General features: G+C 40.9%; 1 protein-coding gene across 4 annotated transcripts in view; it reads left to right on the top strand.

Annotated features, from left to right (window-relative positions):
* The window catches only part of CCDC50 (coiled-coil domain containing 50), a 42,367-nt gene extending 26,374 nt beyond the window's left edge, over nt 1–15,993 (top strand). For 3 of the 4 annotated variants that reach the window (XM_042456434.1, XM_042456432.1, XM_042456433.1), the window contains 6 exons: nt 2,474–2,589; nt 3,573–3,617; nt 7,159–7,263; nt 8,276–8,355; nt 9,575–9,675; nt 11,132–15,993. In XM_042456434.1, the coding sequence (XP_042312368.1) occupies nt 2,474–2,589; nt 3,573–3,617; nt 7,159–7,263; nt 8,276–8,355; nt 9,575–9,675; nt 11,132–11,151 (467 nt within the window). In that variant the 3' untranslated portion in view covers nt 11,152–15,993. The remainder of the gene's footprint in view (nt 1–2,473; nt 2,590–3,572; nt 3,618–7,158; nt 7,264–8,275; nt 8,356–9,574; nt 9,676–11,131) is intronic. The other variant, XR_006102754.1, reaches the window with a different exon arrangement.
* Nucleotides 15,994–16,407: the final 414 nt, after the last annotated feature.

The following is a 16,407-nucleotide window of genomic DNA, read 5'->3' as shown; positions in this document are numbered from 1 at the left end:
CAATATTCTGTAGAATAGTAATAGCAGTTAAAGTGGTCTCACTCCGCTTTAATTCTGCATAAATTTCTCTTATTCAAAATGCTTGACATCAGAAGTGTTTTGCATTTTGCATTTTTTCCAAAGGGGGATTTCAGAATACCTGTGTTTTTATATACGCAAATAATGAGATACCTTGGGGATGGCACCTAAGCTTAAATACATAATTCATGTATGTTTCATGTATATCTTATACAGTACACATAAGAGTACGATATTTTTAATTTATTTTGTGCATGGAACAAAGTTGGTGCACACTGAACTACCAGAAAGCAAAGGTGTCACTATCTCAGCCACCTGTAGAAAAAGTTCACGTTTTTGGAATATTTCAGATTTTGGAATTCCAGATAAGGCAGGCTCAACCTGAAATAGAAAACAACTTTCAGCATTATAAGCTGAGTCTCCTTTATCTGACATTCCAAAATCCAAAACTTTTATTATGGTGGCAGAGACAGCGACACCTTTGGTTTCTGGTGGCTCAGTGTGCACACAAACTTTGTTTCATGCACAAAATTGTTGAAAATGTTGTCTGTAAAATTACCTTAGGCTGTGTGTATAAGGTATATATGAAATATAAATGAATTTAAATATATAGTCCTGATGGTTTGGAAAATCAGACTAGTTGCTACAAGATCCTTTTGCATAATAATAAATGAATTTAGTGTTTAGACTTGGGTCCCATCTTGAAGATATCTCATTATGTATATACAAATATTCCCATATCCAATAACAATAAATATATAAATAATAAAATCTGAAATCTAAAACACTTCTGGTCCCATTTCGGATAAGGGATATTATATTGTTTGAGTACCAGATCCCATCTGATTTTGGAAACTAAGCAGTGTCAGCCCTGGTCAGTCCTTGGAGGGGCGGTCACCATCAAATACCAGGTGCTGGAGGCTCTATTTCAGAGGAAGAAACTGGCAAAACCACGTCTGAGGATTCCTTGCCCTAGCCATCCTTTAATGCTGAAAGAGTATGACTTGCCCAAGGCCACCCAGTGGGTTTCATGGCTGAGCTGGGAATCAAACCCCAGTCTCTAAGGTTGTAGTCAAACCATCATGCCATGCTCAATCTTACTTATTATGTAAGTATATGCAAATACAGAGCCAGAGTTGTCCTTGCTGCATTTGTTTAGTTCCCATAGGCCCTTCTCTCACCCCCCGAAGTTTCCTTATATCTGCAACACTAGTCTGAAATAATGTGAATATCTCTGCAAAAACAGATCTTCGTATCCACTTCCTGTGGATGCGTAAACATTGCTGGCTCCCTGGGATGTCAGTTTGTGGGACTTTGCCAAGTGTGAGTCACAAGGAGAGACATATTTTCTGTTGCTTTTTGGTGCCGAGGAGACAGACGCACACAAGTCCCTTCCTGAGAAAATTTCTTTAGCAGAAAGGAAAGGAGTATCAATTCCCTATGTTCAAGAGATGCCACTCTTCCCACAGTGGTTTCCAAAGCTTAGGAAAGTTCATTGTTGGACTTTAGTTTCCACAATCCACCAACATCATATGTTCAAGAGATGCCATTCCTCGCACCGTGGGTTCCAGAATTTGGGAAAGGTCATTTTTTGGACTCTAGCTTCCATAATCCTCCACTGCTGTATGGTCAAGATATGCTACTCCTCCCAGAGTGGTTTCCCAGAGCTTGGGAAAGTTCCTTTTTTTGTACTGCAGCTCCTACAATCCCCCAAACAGCCGATGGAGTTTATCACACGGAGGCTAATTTTGGCATTATAGAGAGATTAAAGCACATTTAAAGCATCCTGCAAATAAAGCGAAAATGGCAAGTAATTTCACAAATGATTATCACACGCAATTGCGCAAATAAAGTGATATCAGAAATGCATTGTTGCTGAAATCCTAAAAGTATAAAGATGTGCATTAATACTTAATGATAATAATAATAATATTTTTTTATTTGTATACCGCTTTTCCTTCTTTGTGACCACTTTAATGGCAGGTTTTCATTTGAAACTGTTTTGCGTAATTATGCAATTTCCCCAGGATATTCACGGGATAAACTCCTGATCTCCTTCGTGTGATAAACTCCATAGTTCAGTAGGTGTTCCAGACATGCAAATCCTCTCATGATGATTTCCAGAGCTTGAAAAATTTTTCCCTTTTTTGGACTCCAGCTCCCAGAATCCCCCAACCAGACAGTGTTCAACATGTATCGAACAGAAGCAATTCTTCCCACGGTTTGTTTCTACAGCTTGGAAAAAAAGTTAAATGGATGTTTTGAACCTTACTCTTACCATTATAACTGGTTCAATTAGGTTTTAATGATAGTGTTATGTCTATTTATCTAACTTTAATTTGGTGAGCTGCTTTGGGTTCCAGTTCTGGGAGCAGGAGAGGCAGGATAATTAAACAAAATAAATATAAGGCTTCAGTCTTTTTGAGGGATAAGAAATTTGATTTTTCTTTTGCAGGAACAAAATCAAAGGGGACAAAAGAAACCTACTCCAAACCTCGGCCACTAGCTGCTCAGGACCAGGAATTTTATGATGCTGAGATCGCCCGGAGGTTGCAAGAGGAGGAACTGCTGGTGAGTAAAACAGATTATTTATTCCTTTATTTATATCCCATTATTTCCCTAGTTCAGGACTTTTAAGCAACTTACAACTAAAAACAAACATATGTTAAAAATTCATAGTGGTGTTGTTGCTGCTGCGTGGATCATTTTTGACATATAACAACCCTAAGGCGAACTTATCACAGGGTTTTCTTGGTAACATTTGTTCGGGTTGGAGAGGATCTGCCTTTGCCTCCCTCTGAGTCTGAGAATAGGTGACTTGCCCAAGGCCACCAAGTGGGTTTACATGGCTGAGCATGGATCAAGCCCTGGTCTCCAGAGCTGTACTCCCAACACTAAAGCCACTGTGCAATGCTAGTCTCCATAGTTATATAATAATAATAATTATTATTATTTTTATTATTTATTTATTTATTTATTTATATTTCCTGCTTCTCCCTTCAGATCGAAGCGGGATTACAACAAGTAAAAACGTCATAAAATACATATAATTCGAAATACATCAATAGAAAAAAAAAGATAAAAGAGATAAAAAGGGATAGTTCCCCTATAACTATATTAACTATATGTCTATAGTTGTTATAGTTCAAAAGAGAAAACTGAGATGTGATATGATCAGCGGTCTTTAGATATGTGAAGGGATGTCATATAGAAGAGGGATGCATCTTTGTTTCTGTTGCTCCAGAGACTAAGGCTGCATCCGCACTACAGAAATAAACCAGGTTTGACAGCACATTAACTGCCATGGCTCTGTGCTATGAAATTCAGGGGATGTTCATTTGTTGTGATCCCAGAGCTCTCTGATAGAGAAGGCTAAGTGTCTCTCAAAACTACAAATCCCAGAATTGCATAGCTGTGTTGTTGTACATAAATATGAAATAAGCATTCCACATTGTGAGCTCACAGAGAAGCCCCCTCCCCTCCAAATCTCCTGCAGTTCTGTACTTGGTTCTTTTTAAATTGTCTAAATTGCTTTTTCTTCTTTCTTTTTGTAGGCCAACCAGGTGGATACGAGGGCAGCTCAGGTGGCCCAGGACGAGGTAGGTCTGGATCTGTTCTTGAATCCCAAAGACAACATTGCTTCAGGGACGTAGCCAGGATTTTAGGAAGGGGGGGGGGATCCAAACTAAGTGCCACCATTATAATGGGGCTTGGGCGTGGCAGCACAGCAGCACACACCATTCATTTTTCTAATGGAAGGGGGGGTCCGGACCCCAAGGACCCCCCTCCCCTTGGCTACGTCCCTGATTGCTTCTCAGTAAACCTCCAGCTCCAAATAATCTCCTGCTAAGCCTGGGGTGGGGAAAGGGCAGCCCATAAACCCCAAACCCTCCAGGTTCCTCTCCCCCAAATTAAATTTAAATAGATAAGAATTTAAATATGATATTCAAATGTCAGAAAGTATAAAATAACAATGCCCTAAAACTGAGAAGAGGGGAGAAATTAGCCAAAACTAAGCACTTTACATGTTTGGTTTTAATAATAATAAAATGGGTCCTTGGTATCCACTGGGATTTGGTTCCTGGATCCTCCATGGATAATATAACCTGTGGATTCTGAAGTCTCATTAAATGCAGTGGCATAGCAAAATGGTGTCTCTTATATAAAATGGCAAAATCAAGGTTTGCTTTTTGAAATATATTTATTTATTTAATATTTCTAATATTTCCAAACTGTGGATGCTTGGATTTGTGGATAAGGAACCCGTGGATATGGAGGACTGACTTTGGTTTTGTTAACAGTTCAGTTTTGTTAACAAAAGAGTTAACAAAACTAAACTTTTTAAATGTATGGTTTTAATAATAATACAGAGGGCCCTTGGTATCTGCTGAGGTTTGGTTCCAGGATCCTTCCTTCTCTGAATACCAATATTTGTGGATGATCGGGTCCCATTAGGTTCAGTGGCATAGTGAAATGGAGTCCCTTATATAAGAATGACAAAAACAAGAATTGCTTTTCGGAACCGGGGATGATTGAATCTGTGACTAAATAACCCATTGATATGGAGGGCTGACTGTAATAATGAAAAGGTTCCAGAATGAAGGTGATATATTTGATGCACTGTGTGCATTATGGTTTATGTAGTTCTAAGAAAACCAGCCCTGGTCTTGGGAATTTTCATGGAGCAGGGGTGGTTTATGCGTTACCTACAGCCTTCAGGGTGGTGTTTGTAGTTCCCAGGACCTGTTTTTCCCTCTATTTTCCCAGACTGCAAATGTCCCCCTAGTATGAGTTTATCATATTTTCCCCTCCTAAGTAATTTATGCCTTTGAAAAGCCCCCCCCCCCTTCCCCCCTTCCCAATGTCAACTTCAATTGAAAAATTGACTGAGCTAGCTAAAATGGACAATCAAATCCTGATTAAAGAAAAGGCATTTGTGACATTTCTGAAGGACTGAGAACCTTTGATTTTCTTTTGCAGAAAAAAAATGAGAACAGTACATAAACTGCATGTTTTTAGTATTAGGAAGTGTGGTGTTTTGAGGGTTAGACTATGACTCTGGAGACCAGGTTACCATTCCCCGCTCATCCATGAAACCCAGTGGTGACCTTGGGCAAGTCCTACTCTCTCAGCCTCAAGGGAAGGCAATGGCAAACCTTCTGTGAACAAATCTTGCAAAGAAAACCCAAGTGTCCATAAGTCAGAAATGATGGTAAGGCACACAACAACAGATTAGGTTAGGCAGAAATACTTTATTTGGAGATGCACAATTTTACATATCATGTGTAGCCATTGTTAAGAAAGTTGGAAGTCAATGTAATTCCTTTTCTTTCTCTGTTCTTTTGCTGTCCTTTTCTTCTTATTTTGGTGGGGGTTTTCCCTGTCTTTTTCTTTATTGTTTGTTTGTATTCTTTTCTTCTTTTAATGTATTAGAAGGCTTTTAATAACACAATATTTAATAATAATACAAAGAAAGCCCCTTTCTTTCTAAAAAGAAGTGACCCAGAGGTTGGTGGGAGTGCAACTTCCAGGAGGTAAAGTTGCCAGAGTGAAAACTGGAGAGGGCTCCATTAATGCTTGTGCAGGAGAAATTTAGCAGCTGGTGTTTTTACTTGACTGCATAATGCTCAGCTCCTAGAATCATAGAAACAGACAGTTGGAAGAGACCACAAAGGCCATGTGATCCGACTCCCTGTTGTGTAGTAATACACACTCAAAGCACTCCCTGTGATTGATGGCCAACCAGCCTCTGATAAAAAAAACTTACTAAGAAGGAGACTCCACCATATTCTCAGGCAGTGGTTTCTTACCCTCAGGATGTTCTTTCAAATGTTGAGGTGGAATCTCTTTTCCTGTAGTTTGCATCCATTGCTCCATGTCCTAGTCTCTGGAGGATCAGAAAACAAACTTGCTCCATCCTCCATTTGCATACTTTGAACATGGCTATCATGCAGGATGACTAGATGTCTTAACCACAAAGGAGGACGAGGCACCACAGTATGCAGGACATTGAAGAAAAATGTGGGACATGACCAAATAAAAGCTCAAAACACTCATATAAAAATAAATTCATACTACTTTGTCATGCCCAAAATGGGGAACATTTTGAAACTCCTCCTGGACAGAAGGTTGGAATGTAGGGCAAAGGATGAAGTCTGGGTATCCTGGCTATCATCTCTTTAACCTTCTCCTTTCCAGGCTAAACTGTGGGGCAGTACAGACCGCCCCAAAGGGGCGGCCCACAGCCATTCCTTTTCACGTTGGATTGGGGCCAGGGAAGCCTCGCCGGCAGCCTTGCGGCCCCAAGCCAGTGTTTTTCTGGGCCAAGGAGAAGAGGCAAAATGTCTCTCCAAGCCCTACAGAAGAGAAAGGGGCGCCCCTTTCTCCTCGGGATCTTTCCCAAGGCCATGCAGTTGCCATGGAAATGATCCACTCCCCAAAAGGAGCTCCGTTTCGTAGCTCCTTGTGGCAATGCTGCCAGGCCACTGTAAACTGCCTGGGGCGGCACAGAGATGTCACGCATGTGCTGTGCTGTTTGGATGTGGGTTATCGACACGTGCCACATAAAGATGGTGCTGTTCATACATATTAGGGTTGCAGAGCATGAGGTTGCTGCGCACTCTGCAACACTAATTTTGCCGCCGACACAGTTCTTTCGGCCCGTGTGTACCAGGCCATAGCTACCTCCCTATGCTGCTCTTCATAGGGCTTGGTGGTTTCCAGACCTCTCACCATTTTGATCATTTACCTCTGGACACACAGCATCCTGTCAACATCCCTTTTGAATTATGGGGCCCAGAATTGGACACAACATTCCCTGCTGAAATTCCCTCTTCTGCACAACTATTGAACTGGAGTTGTTTGTAGTTTTTAGTCTGGTAACCCTACTGGAGGCATTACAGTCTTCTTAATCCCAACAGTTGCCCATCCCTGCCCTGCTAATTCATTGTCCCCGTTGGGGACAATGCTAACTGGTCAGGTGGAGCCTGTAGAGAGCTAGTGTCCTGACAGTGGCATGCCAAACGAATTTGCTCTTGACTTGACATGGCCGTGATGCAAGTGTTTCTGTGTGTGTGTTTGTTTGTGTGTGTGTGTGTGTGTGTGTGTGTATTTCAGTGTGTGTCTGATTTTCCCTGCTAGGAAATAGCTCGCCTCCTAATGGCAGAGGAGAAGAAGGCTTACAAGAAAGCAAAGGAGCGTGAGAAGTCATCTTCTGAAAAGAAAAAGCAGGAGCCAGACAGGAAGGTGGGTTTAAGATTTGATTGGACTGAGGCCTAGGTTTGCAAAACATCCTTACAAAGACTTTTTTGTGTGAATACAATGACACTCATCTTCCTTTGCTAAGGAAAGTGGCAGCTGTGTGGAGAGGAAGTTGTTGGCTTTTCCCTGGAACAGCCCCAGTGTGTGCACATTTTGAATGGAAATAATATTTCTGTGCAGAAGCATTATTTTCTGCATAGAGGCAGCTGTTTCATATGCAGAATATTTTGTTTTCAGTCAACACAGTTGCACAGAATAAATCCCCAAAGTCAACATTTTCTCTGCATGAAACAGCATTTTCTACACAGACAATATTTCTGCATTAGAGATGAAGAAAGTGTTGCTCCCTGCACTGACAATGAGGGTTTTTGTTTTTATTTGTTTGTTTGTTTTTTGCAAAAGAGTAGTTTGCAAATTTTGTGCAGAGCGGATCTCACAATGTGAAGATTCCCATCAGTCCAGGATTCTTTTTTTTTAATATTTATTTTTCTAAAGAATTAAAAACATATAAAATAAATAAATAACAAAAACAGGTGTCAGTACATTTTACACTCCATTAATATCTTCATTACCATTTCCATTTCATTACAATGTCTGTTTACCCATCTCTTACTTACTATATATCCCTAATTCTGTACTTCCCTCCATTTATCTGATTTTGGAAGTCCTTATTTCTCATAACATTACCCACTTCTGATTTAATAAGTCTGATCTCACTGTTTGTCTCTCCAGTTGTTAATTGTAAGCTCAATTGTTTTAGATCTACTTTGACTTTTAAATTATACATATTTTCTACTCCTGTCCAGTTCCCCCCCCCACATTTTTTTTCCAATAGTGCAGGATTCTTATCATCAGGATTTCTCAACACTCCAAAAATGTGCTTTTCAACCATTTTTAAAATATTTTGGAATATTCTCTTTGTCCAAGCAGCTGCAGTCCTATAGATTGTACTGCTCCAAAATTAGCTAATCCATCCTGCTGTCTCTTATCTACTCAGCACGATACACATGAAGGGTTGCATCCAAGGTCAAGAGAAGGTCACGAAGATCATCGAGCGAAGAGTGACAAACCAACACGGTAAAATGCACATGGGTCCCACTGATTTATAGCCCCCAGGAGGAATTAGCATGCACTGGACAAATGGGTTTTGTATGCACTGGCATCGTTCTTAGTATTCCTCCTTCGCTACACAAACACAAAGTATTTTACTGCACCAAGAAAACTGTATATCAAGGAAACATATCCTGGTTTTACCTTGTCTCCAACATGAAGTTCCATATGTGCAGGAAATAATTTTACATGGAGGCATCAATTGAGCTTTCACCTGCAGTAAAGTTGGAAGCTAGATCAGGAAATAGGGACTCTGTCTCTGCTGGACAGGGTTAGACACCCCTTAAATTTGAGGTTTTCAGTTGCAGGTTGAATATTCTCAGATCTGAACCTGGATGCCCAGGTTTCAGCAGTAGTCAGGAGTGAATTTGCATAGCTAAAACTAGTGGAACAACTACATTCATTCCTTGAGATACCAGATCTGGCTATGGTGGCAAATGCCTTTGTTACATCTTGTATAAATTACTGTAATGCACTCTACATGGGCCTGGCTCTGGAAATTGTTTGGAAACTTCAGCAGGTCCAAAAAGTTGTAGCCAGAATGCTGACCAGGGTCAGTTATAGGGAGCACATCACTCCCTTGTTGAAACAGCTTCACTGGCTACTTCTTTGTTTGTGGGCACAGTTCACAATGCTGGTATTGACCTATGAAGAGAAAGTGTGCCTGAGAGAGTGTGACTTGCCCAAGATCACCCAGTGGGTTTCCATGGCCAAGAGGAGATTTGAACCCTGTTCTCTAGAGTTGAAACCACTACACCACACTGACTCTCTGGTTTCCCTTGAACTGCTTTTAATTTTATTGACAGTTCAATTTCATTTGAAACTTCTCTGCAATGTGAATTTTTAAAGCTCTCTTCTGTTTTAACTTAAGTAAGCTGCTGTGAGTCCCATACTGGCAAAGGTGGGATGCTGTTGAGGATGATGTTTTGTACAGCCCTGAACATAATGCCAGTGGGGTGGTGCATCTCCTCTGGGTTGTACTTTGAATTTTAAAGGGGTTATCCAAGTTTCTGATCTCTTTAACCAAAATAAGTTGAAGTCTTTGGACAACTTCTTTAAAGTTTAAAGAAACAAGGAGCAGATTTATTGTCCCTCCAGTTTGGGACCTACCAACCGCCACTGTCTAGAGGGAATATTACCAGTGCAACTTTCCCTGCTTACCGTTGTCATCTTCTTTCTCTGCCAGGCCGCCTCCGCCTCCCACAGAGGAATTGGACCATCTGGTTAGTCTTACAAGCCAGCAAAACTTGGCATATCCCATATCCAAACCAGAGCCTTCGCATAGAGGTGAGTTGTAGTCCCTATGGTGTATCAAAACAGATCTATACATGCTGGAGTTGAGACCAAGCCAGTGGTACAAAGGAATTTATGGATGAGTGAGAGGTGCAGCAGTTCATTTAAGTCAGAGCAAAACTGGCAAGGACCTTCAGTGATGGTCTAGGACCACCCAAGCTCATCCAACCAACCATACAGATCAGCTTCTCAAGTCTGGAATACGTTTTGGACATCCCCAGAGCAATGATGGACATTGCAGTGGGTCTGGAGGCCTGCTCCTGGGACAGACCAGAAGCTGCACAGACTGCAGAAAGTAAAGAAAACCATCAAGAAAAGACCCCAAATCCACTTTTTATTTTTTTTTATTTTTTAAATGTTAAATAATACAAATGGCTGATGTTTATTTTAAATATGCTCCTGGATGGTTCTGCAGAAGCAATTCACCCTCTTGTTTTAGCCAGAGAAGGGACTGTCCAGGGAGTCTGGACGGGATGAAGGCCACAAAAGCAGATTTGGAGGGGGTCACATGTGGCCCACCTCTGCCCTAAATCATGACCAAGGGTGGATCTGCACTGCAGAATTAATGCAGTTTGAAGGTCTGAAGAAAAAAGAATAGGAGTTGAAATGGGCTGTGACTTTGATCATAAAATCCCAGATGCTGGGGAGTACTTGACCCACTTAGAGATGAGAAGATCCAAGAAAAACAAAAAATGGAAAAATTCAAGGAAAAAAATGAATTATCAGTTTTGTGTGAGGGGTGTGGGGTGTGTGTGGAGTATGTGCCTTCAAGTCACGTTAACCTATGGCAGCCCTGTGAATTTTATCGAGTTTTCTTAGGCAAGGAATACTCAGAGGTTGTTTTGTGAGTTACTTCCTCTGAAATAGGGCTTCCAGGACCTGGGTTTCTCTGGCAGCCACCCATCCAAGTACCCACCAGGGTTCACCCTGCTGAATGTCCTTAATCGGATGGGATTTGGTTCCTTGTGTATGTACGTGCACACCTTGAAGTTGTCTATCAACTTATGGTATCCTATGAATTCCATAGGGCTTTCTTGGGCAAGCAATACCCAGTTCCTTCCTCTCTCTTTCTTTCTCTTGTTTCCTTTGCATTGCAAAAATAATATTGGGGGTTTTAACAGCTCTGAACTGCCCTTTTGTCTGATATTTGTGAACATTTTGACTCATTGGATACTTTCTTGCTGCCTTCTTCTATTGATTCCACTGAAGCAGCAAAATCCTTTTTGAGCTGGATGCACACATCTGCAATGGATATAAGAGAAATGACACCTGTGTTGTCCATCTTCAAGAAAACAGCTGTGAGGTGTGTGTGTATGGGTGGGTTTCTCTTCGTGAAATTGGAAGGAATGGAAGAAGGAGGGAGAGAAGGAAGAAGCAGATAAATGCATGTATTTTACAGAAACAAATGCTGCACTTCGTGAAACTAATCTCTCATTTTTTTTCATTGCAGGTTACCACTATAAGCAGTAGGAAAAACTATTAGACATTTTCATTGAGACTGACTCTCTTCTGTAGCAAACTTCTTTGGAGTTCTTCCTGGGGATCTCCTGGGTCCATGTCCCCTCTCTGAGGAGCTCCCAGGACTCATCCCTTCCAGCTATCACAACGTCCACAAACAGTGCCTCTTCTTCAGTCTGTTGTGTGTGGGTTTTCCCTCCTCTTTGTGTCTTGGGCAGGGCAGTTGAATCTTGCTTGGAGGCAGTTTACTCATCTCCATCTCCTGGGCAGGAATCTTTTCCATGGCATCCTTAGCTTTGAGTCTTCTGGTGCCACCACTTTCTTTGGTTGTGGTTGAGCCGCAGTGTTGTCAATAAGATATCTTTGTTTGGGGTTTGAGAACAAACAAGGGTGTTGTATGGAGGCAGAGCCAAATACCAATAAGCATTTTCTTTTACCTGAAGCCTTGAACTGCATTTGGAAAAACAAGGAAGTCTCCCTTGTTTTGACAACGGTGCATTTGACTGCTGAAACATTTGCCATTGACTGCTCCATGGTCCCTTTTTACATTGCAAAAGTTATGATCTCACCAACAACCTTTTCATCACCTAAAATGCCTTGTCTGAATTGTCTTCTCTGGCAGACTCAGACATGTGTGCACCTAAAATTATGATTCATGGAGCAGTTTCCCTCAGGGCTGCTTTGGGTGCCTTGGTTTTGGTGAGTTATGCCGAAAATGCTTAAGCATACAACTCTTCATGCGAAGTGAGATGGTCTGTATTTGCAAGGAAGTGTATCTATCATACAGGAGCACATGCCAGGATTAGCAGCTGTTGCTTTTCTATTTAAGGGGAAAACCTAGGTTTGCTATCTTGTAATGTGTGTCACATTCCTTGGTGGTCATGTAAACTGCATTTGCAGGGCCATGTTCTGTTCTGAGGTCATCCAAAAGCTCCATTTGCAATGCCTGTTTTCATGTCTGTGCAGCAAATCACTTGTTGATGCAAGTTAATCATTTGAAGAGCTTGTGTGTGTATACTTGAACAAAGACTTGGGCTGCATTCACACTGCAGAAATTGTCAGACATCACTTTAACTGCCATGGTTCAGTGTTATGGAATCCTGGGAACTGTAGTTTTTGTGCTACCAGAACTTTCCGACAAAGAAGTCTAAATGTCTTACAGAACTACAGTTCTCTAAATTCCATAGCATAAAGTGGCATCAAACCTCATTATTTCTGCAGTTCAGATACAGCCTTGAATGCTGATGCTTTAATCTTAGAAGTAGCTTTAACTTGATAGACATTTGAATTCATAAAAGCTGCACAAGTATCTGACCTGGCATTGCTTTTGAAGCATTTGGAAATGCACAGCAATTTTAAAAGCATGAAGATGAGGACAGAATTGTTAATCTGGCAAAGCATCTTAAAATCTGTTATGAGCTGAAGGGCCAGAATTAACATGTATATTTACCAACACATTTTGAAATAACTTTCTGTATCTTTTGGATGACCCCATAGCAGATACTAAACTACAGGAAGGTCACATTTTATTGTTCCTTGTGATACTCTTAACTGCAGCTGTTTTTAAGGGGAAGAAAAACTTAGGAAAATCTGAAATTTCACAGCTCATAGAAATGGAAAGCAGTTAACTTCGGGTCTTTGTTCCATTTGGTTTCTAGCTTTGAAGTTAGCTAGCCTTTCCGATCCTAAAGGTATTTTTGAAACCATGAGGACTAGAAACACATTTTAGGAGGTAAAAGTCATGGTTGGAGTTTATTTAAGTACTACAGGTAGGAGTTCAAAAGTGCCTTGGCAGGATTGGTGGACTCTCTATAATGTTTCCCATAAAAGGGAGAAAAGACTCCATATTCCATATTCTTTTCCTCTTCTCTCCCCCAGCCCTCAGTTTTTGAACTTCTCACCTCGCCTGGCCTTGCCTTGCCCTGATGCCCATTTAGTCTGTGTTTGGTCCATTATTAGTCCATATTTTGGTCTATCTGTTCACAGAAGGGTTAACTTTTCCAGTTTTAAGATGAAATGGCCAACATTTCCATTGTGTTTCATACCCATGCAGTGCCGCATCCATTTTATATATGGTTCATTTTTATATGGCATAGAATAGTCAAAAGTTGATAATGGTTTGTTTGCTTTTTTACTAACGAAGCTGCCATTTCCCATCTTCTGTTCCCCTCCCTATAACATGTTGTTGCATCCCATCCAAAATGTATTTATTAATTATTAAGTATTAATGGTCTGGTTTTAGGTGCCAAAAAAAACCTTGCTTGTACAACAGGGAGTCTGTTTTCTTCTCTGTAGCTCTGTGTCACTCTGGGGATATCGTTTAGGGCAGAAAGTTATTAGATTTCCATTTTGGCTTTGAGGGCTTGAGCCTTACAGGCCAAATGGTCATTTGCCAAATAGTTCGGCTAACAAAATCAAACCAGTCAGAATAATCCCAGGTGTGAAATTCTATCAGGTTGGCAATATAGGTTCTTCTCCAGTTTAATTTCCATTGGGGGATTACATTTCTTCAGTTTAATTCCCTGGTATCCACACTGTACAACTGTATCACTTTGATACCACTTTAATTGTCATGGCTCCATCCTGCAGAGTCCTGAGATTTCTAGTTTCATCCTGGGCAGGGGGTTGAACTAGATGGCCCATGTGGTCCTTTTCCAACTCTACAATTCTTTTATAAGGTACTTAGAATGCTTTAGTCCATTCTCCCTGAACTAACACTCTCTGCCAGAGAATTCCCAAGTACCTTATGAGACTACAGCTCCCAGTGGTTCCATTGGATGGAGCTGTGGCAGTTAACATGGTATCAGATTGCTATAATTGTGGTATGAGGATATATCCCCTTGTTGGTAGAGAACAACACTGTTTATGCTCAGGAAAGAGAGGAGGAAACAGAGAAGACGGAACACAAATCCAGAATATATTTTCCCTGGATGAGAAATGAAGTAAAGGAGTGCCCTCTTGTGGAACAGATCAGGTTTGGGGACTTTGAAATCCCCTTTTCTTGCTTTTTATCCCCAAAATGACTACCAGGTTTTCCCCGTCCCCACCCCCCAGTTATTTGGAAAAACTGTGCAGACAAAACTAGGTTTGAAGACAGCTTCTTGAGGTGAAGTCCAGGGCTTTAACCACCAGCAAAACTTGTGTTTAATTTAATTTCCATCAGCAACTGTAGAGTCATAAGGACATATTGCTGAGCCAGAGCTTGGAAAAGTTACTGTTTGGATTGCAGATCCCAGAATCCCCATTCAGGGGGCCTGGATGCTAAAATGCTGTTAAAAGGCAGCTTTTCCAAGAAACTTTAAAAAACCCTTTGGGTTCCTTCGGTGAAGCTGATCATACCTGACATCCAGCACACTGTGGTTGTAAAAATCTTTGGTTTGGGTTTGAGGCAGTTGTTCACGTGAATCCACCCTGTGCTTTCCAATCCTAGGTAGGATTTTTGCCACTACTGGGAAAAGCATAAGGTCAGATCTCCAGGACTGGTTGGGTTTTGGACATTGCTCTGGTATTCCCTGCCAAGGAGCAGATGGTCTCTGCTCCACAGTGGGCTTCAGCCAGAAATGAAAGAGGCACATGCTTCCCCTCCATGTCATATGTCTATCTTTATCAATTAATACACCCCATCATGGATGTTTCTGGACAAGAAAGGGACCTGGTATGTTTCATCTCTGCACCTCTTCCTCAACGTTACTTTTCCTAAGCCATGATAGATAACTTTCAGGGCTTGGAAGGCTTTACCCAAGGATGTAGCTAAGTGGTGGGGCAAAATGAAAACATTGCCCCCTCCCAAAATAAGAATGCATTGCCCCAGTGAAATTTCCCTTCAGTCCCCAGATTTCTGGCATTGCATAGAGTGAAACCATGAAAATTGTTTCCACCTCAAATTATTCTGTTTGCACTATTTACACTTCTTTGGTTCCTTTGCCTACCCCTTTTCTGTGGATCCCTAAACTACATTTCCACTGTGTAGCTAATAGGGGTGTCATAATAAGAATTCTGCCATCTCCTTAATGACATTTTCCTTCTGTCCCCAAAATTTTAGCATTGCAGTGTAGGTTGAGCCTCCCTTATCAGTAATTCCAAAATATTTTTAAAAACAAAACTTTTTTTCATGGGTAGCTGAGATAGTGACACCTTTTGTTTTCTAATGGTTTGGTGTACACCAGCTTTGCTTCATGCACAAAATTATTAAAAATAGTGTGTATAAAATTACCCTCAGGCTATAAGGTCTATATGAAACATAAATGAATTTTATGTTTAGACTTGGGTCTCATTGCCAAGATAGCTCATTATGTATAGATGTGCAAATACATATCTAGGGGTAGTTATGTTGGCCATATAGTAAAGTACGATAACATCCAAAATCCACAAAACAGTGATGACTTTTTTGGGCCAAGCAAAGTTCATAAAATATATGCTGCATGCTTTAGAAGCTCTGCTGGCGTCTTCATCAGGCAAAGATGTTAATAATAATACAGGAGTAAAAAACTGATGATGTTAGTCACAGGTCTGCATTTTGTCAAAATGGTGGTGGTGGATGTTCTGATTATGGAGATATATCCAAGCAGACAGATCCTTCCTCCTTCTGGCCATGTAGTACTGGGAAACAAAGCATTTTTAAGTTCAGGAAATTTAAATTCTATTAGCAAATGAAAAAGGTATTTCCTATGAGCTCCAAAATGGCCCAGTCCTTTGTGAGGCTAGAACCCCTTTTATTAGGCAGAGACACTGAGGGGGTGTTCTCACTTGTGATTTAAAATGAATTTAAATACAGCGGTTCATTTTAAAGTGATTCAAAATACAGCGAGTGTTATCCCGCTTTTCAATTCGCTTTATTTGTATCGTTCCCATTTACTTAACGTTTTATTTTAATTCGCTGTAATTGACCCTGTTTCGTCCCCATTCAAGGATGAATCGGTGTATATTTAAACGGGTTTTGTTACTTTTTCGTTCACATTCACTTGTTTCGGCTGTCAATCAAAGCGACGTCATCATAATGTCACCTTAATTCGGAGTAACATACACCGATGTAGCCTGTACCTGCGTTCCCACTACCTGGCCGTTTTTAATTCGTTATAAATTTTGCGGGTTTTTTTAGGAGGCGCTTATTCGTCCTCTTCTGTGTCTCCCCATATTAACTGCTATAACTCAGTGCTAGGGAATCCTGGGAATGGTAATTTATTATGGCACCAGCACTCTCTGGCAGAGGAGGATAAATGTCTCACAAACACAACAAACACAACCATCCCATAGTTCCTCTGGAAAGAG

This window comes from Sceloporus undulatus, chromosome 3 (genome assembly GCF_019175285.1).
Source record: "Sceloporus undulatus isolate JIND9_A2432 ecotype Alabama chromosome 3, SceUnd_v1.1, whole genome shotgun sequence".
Lineage (NCBI taxonomy): Eukaryota > Metazoa > Chordata > Lepidosauria > Squamata > Phrynosomatidae > Sceloporus > Sceloporus undulatus.
This window is presented reverse-complemented; position numbering and strand designations above follow the sequence as displayed.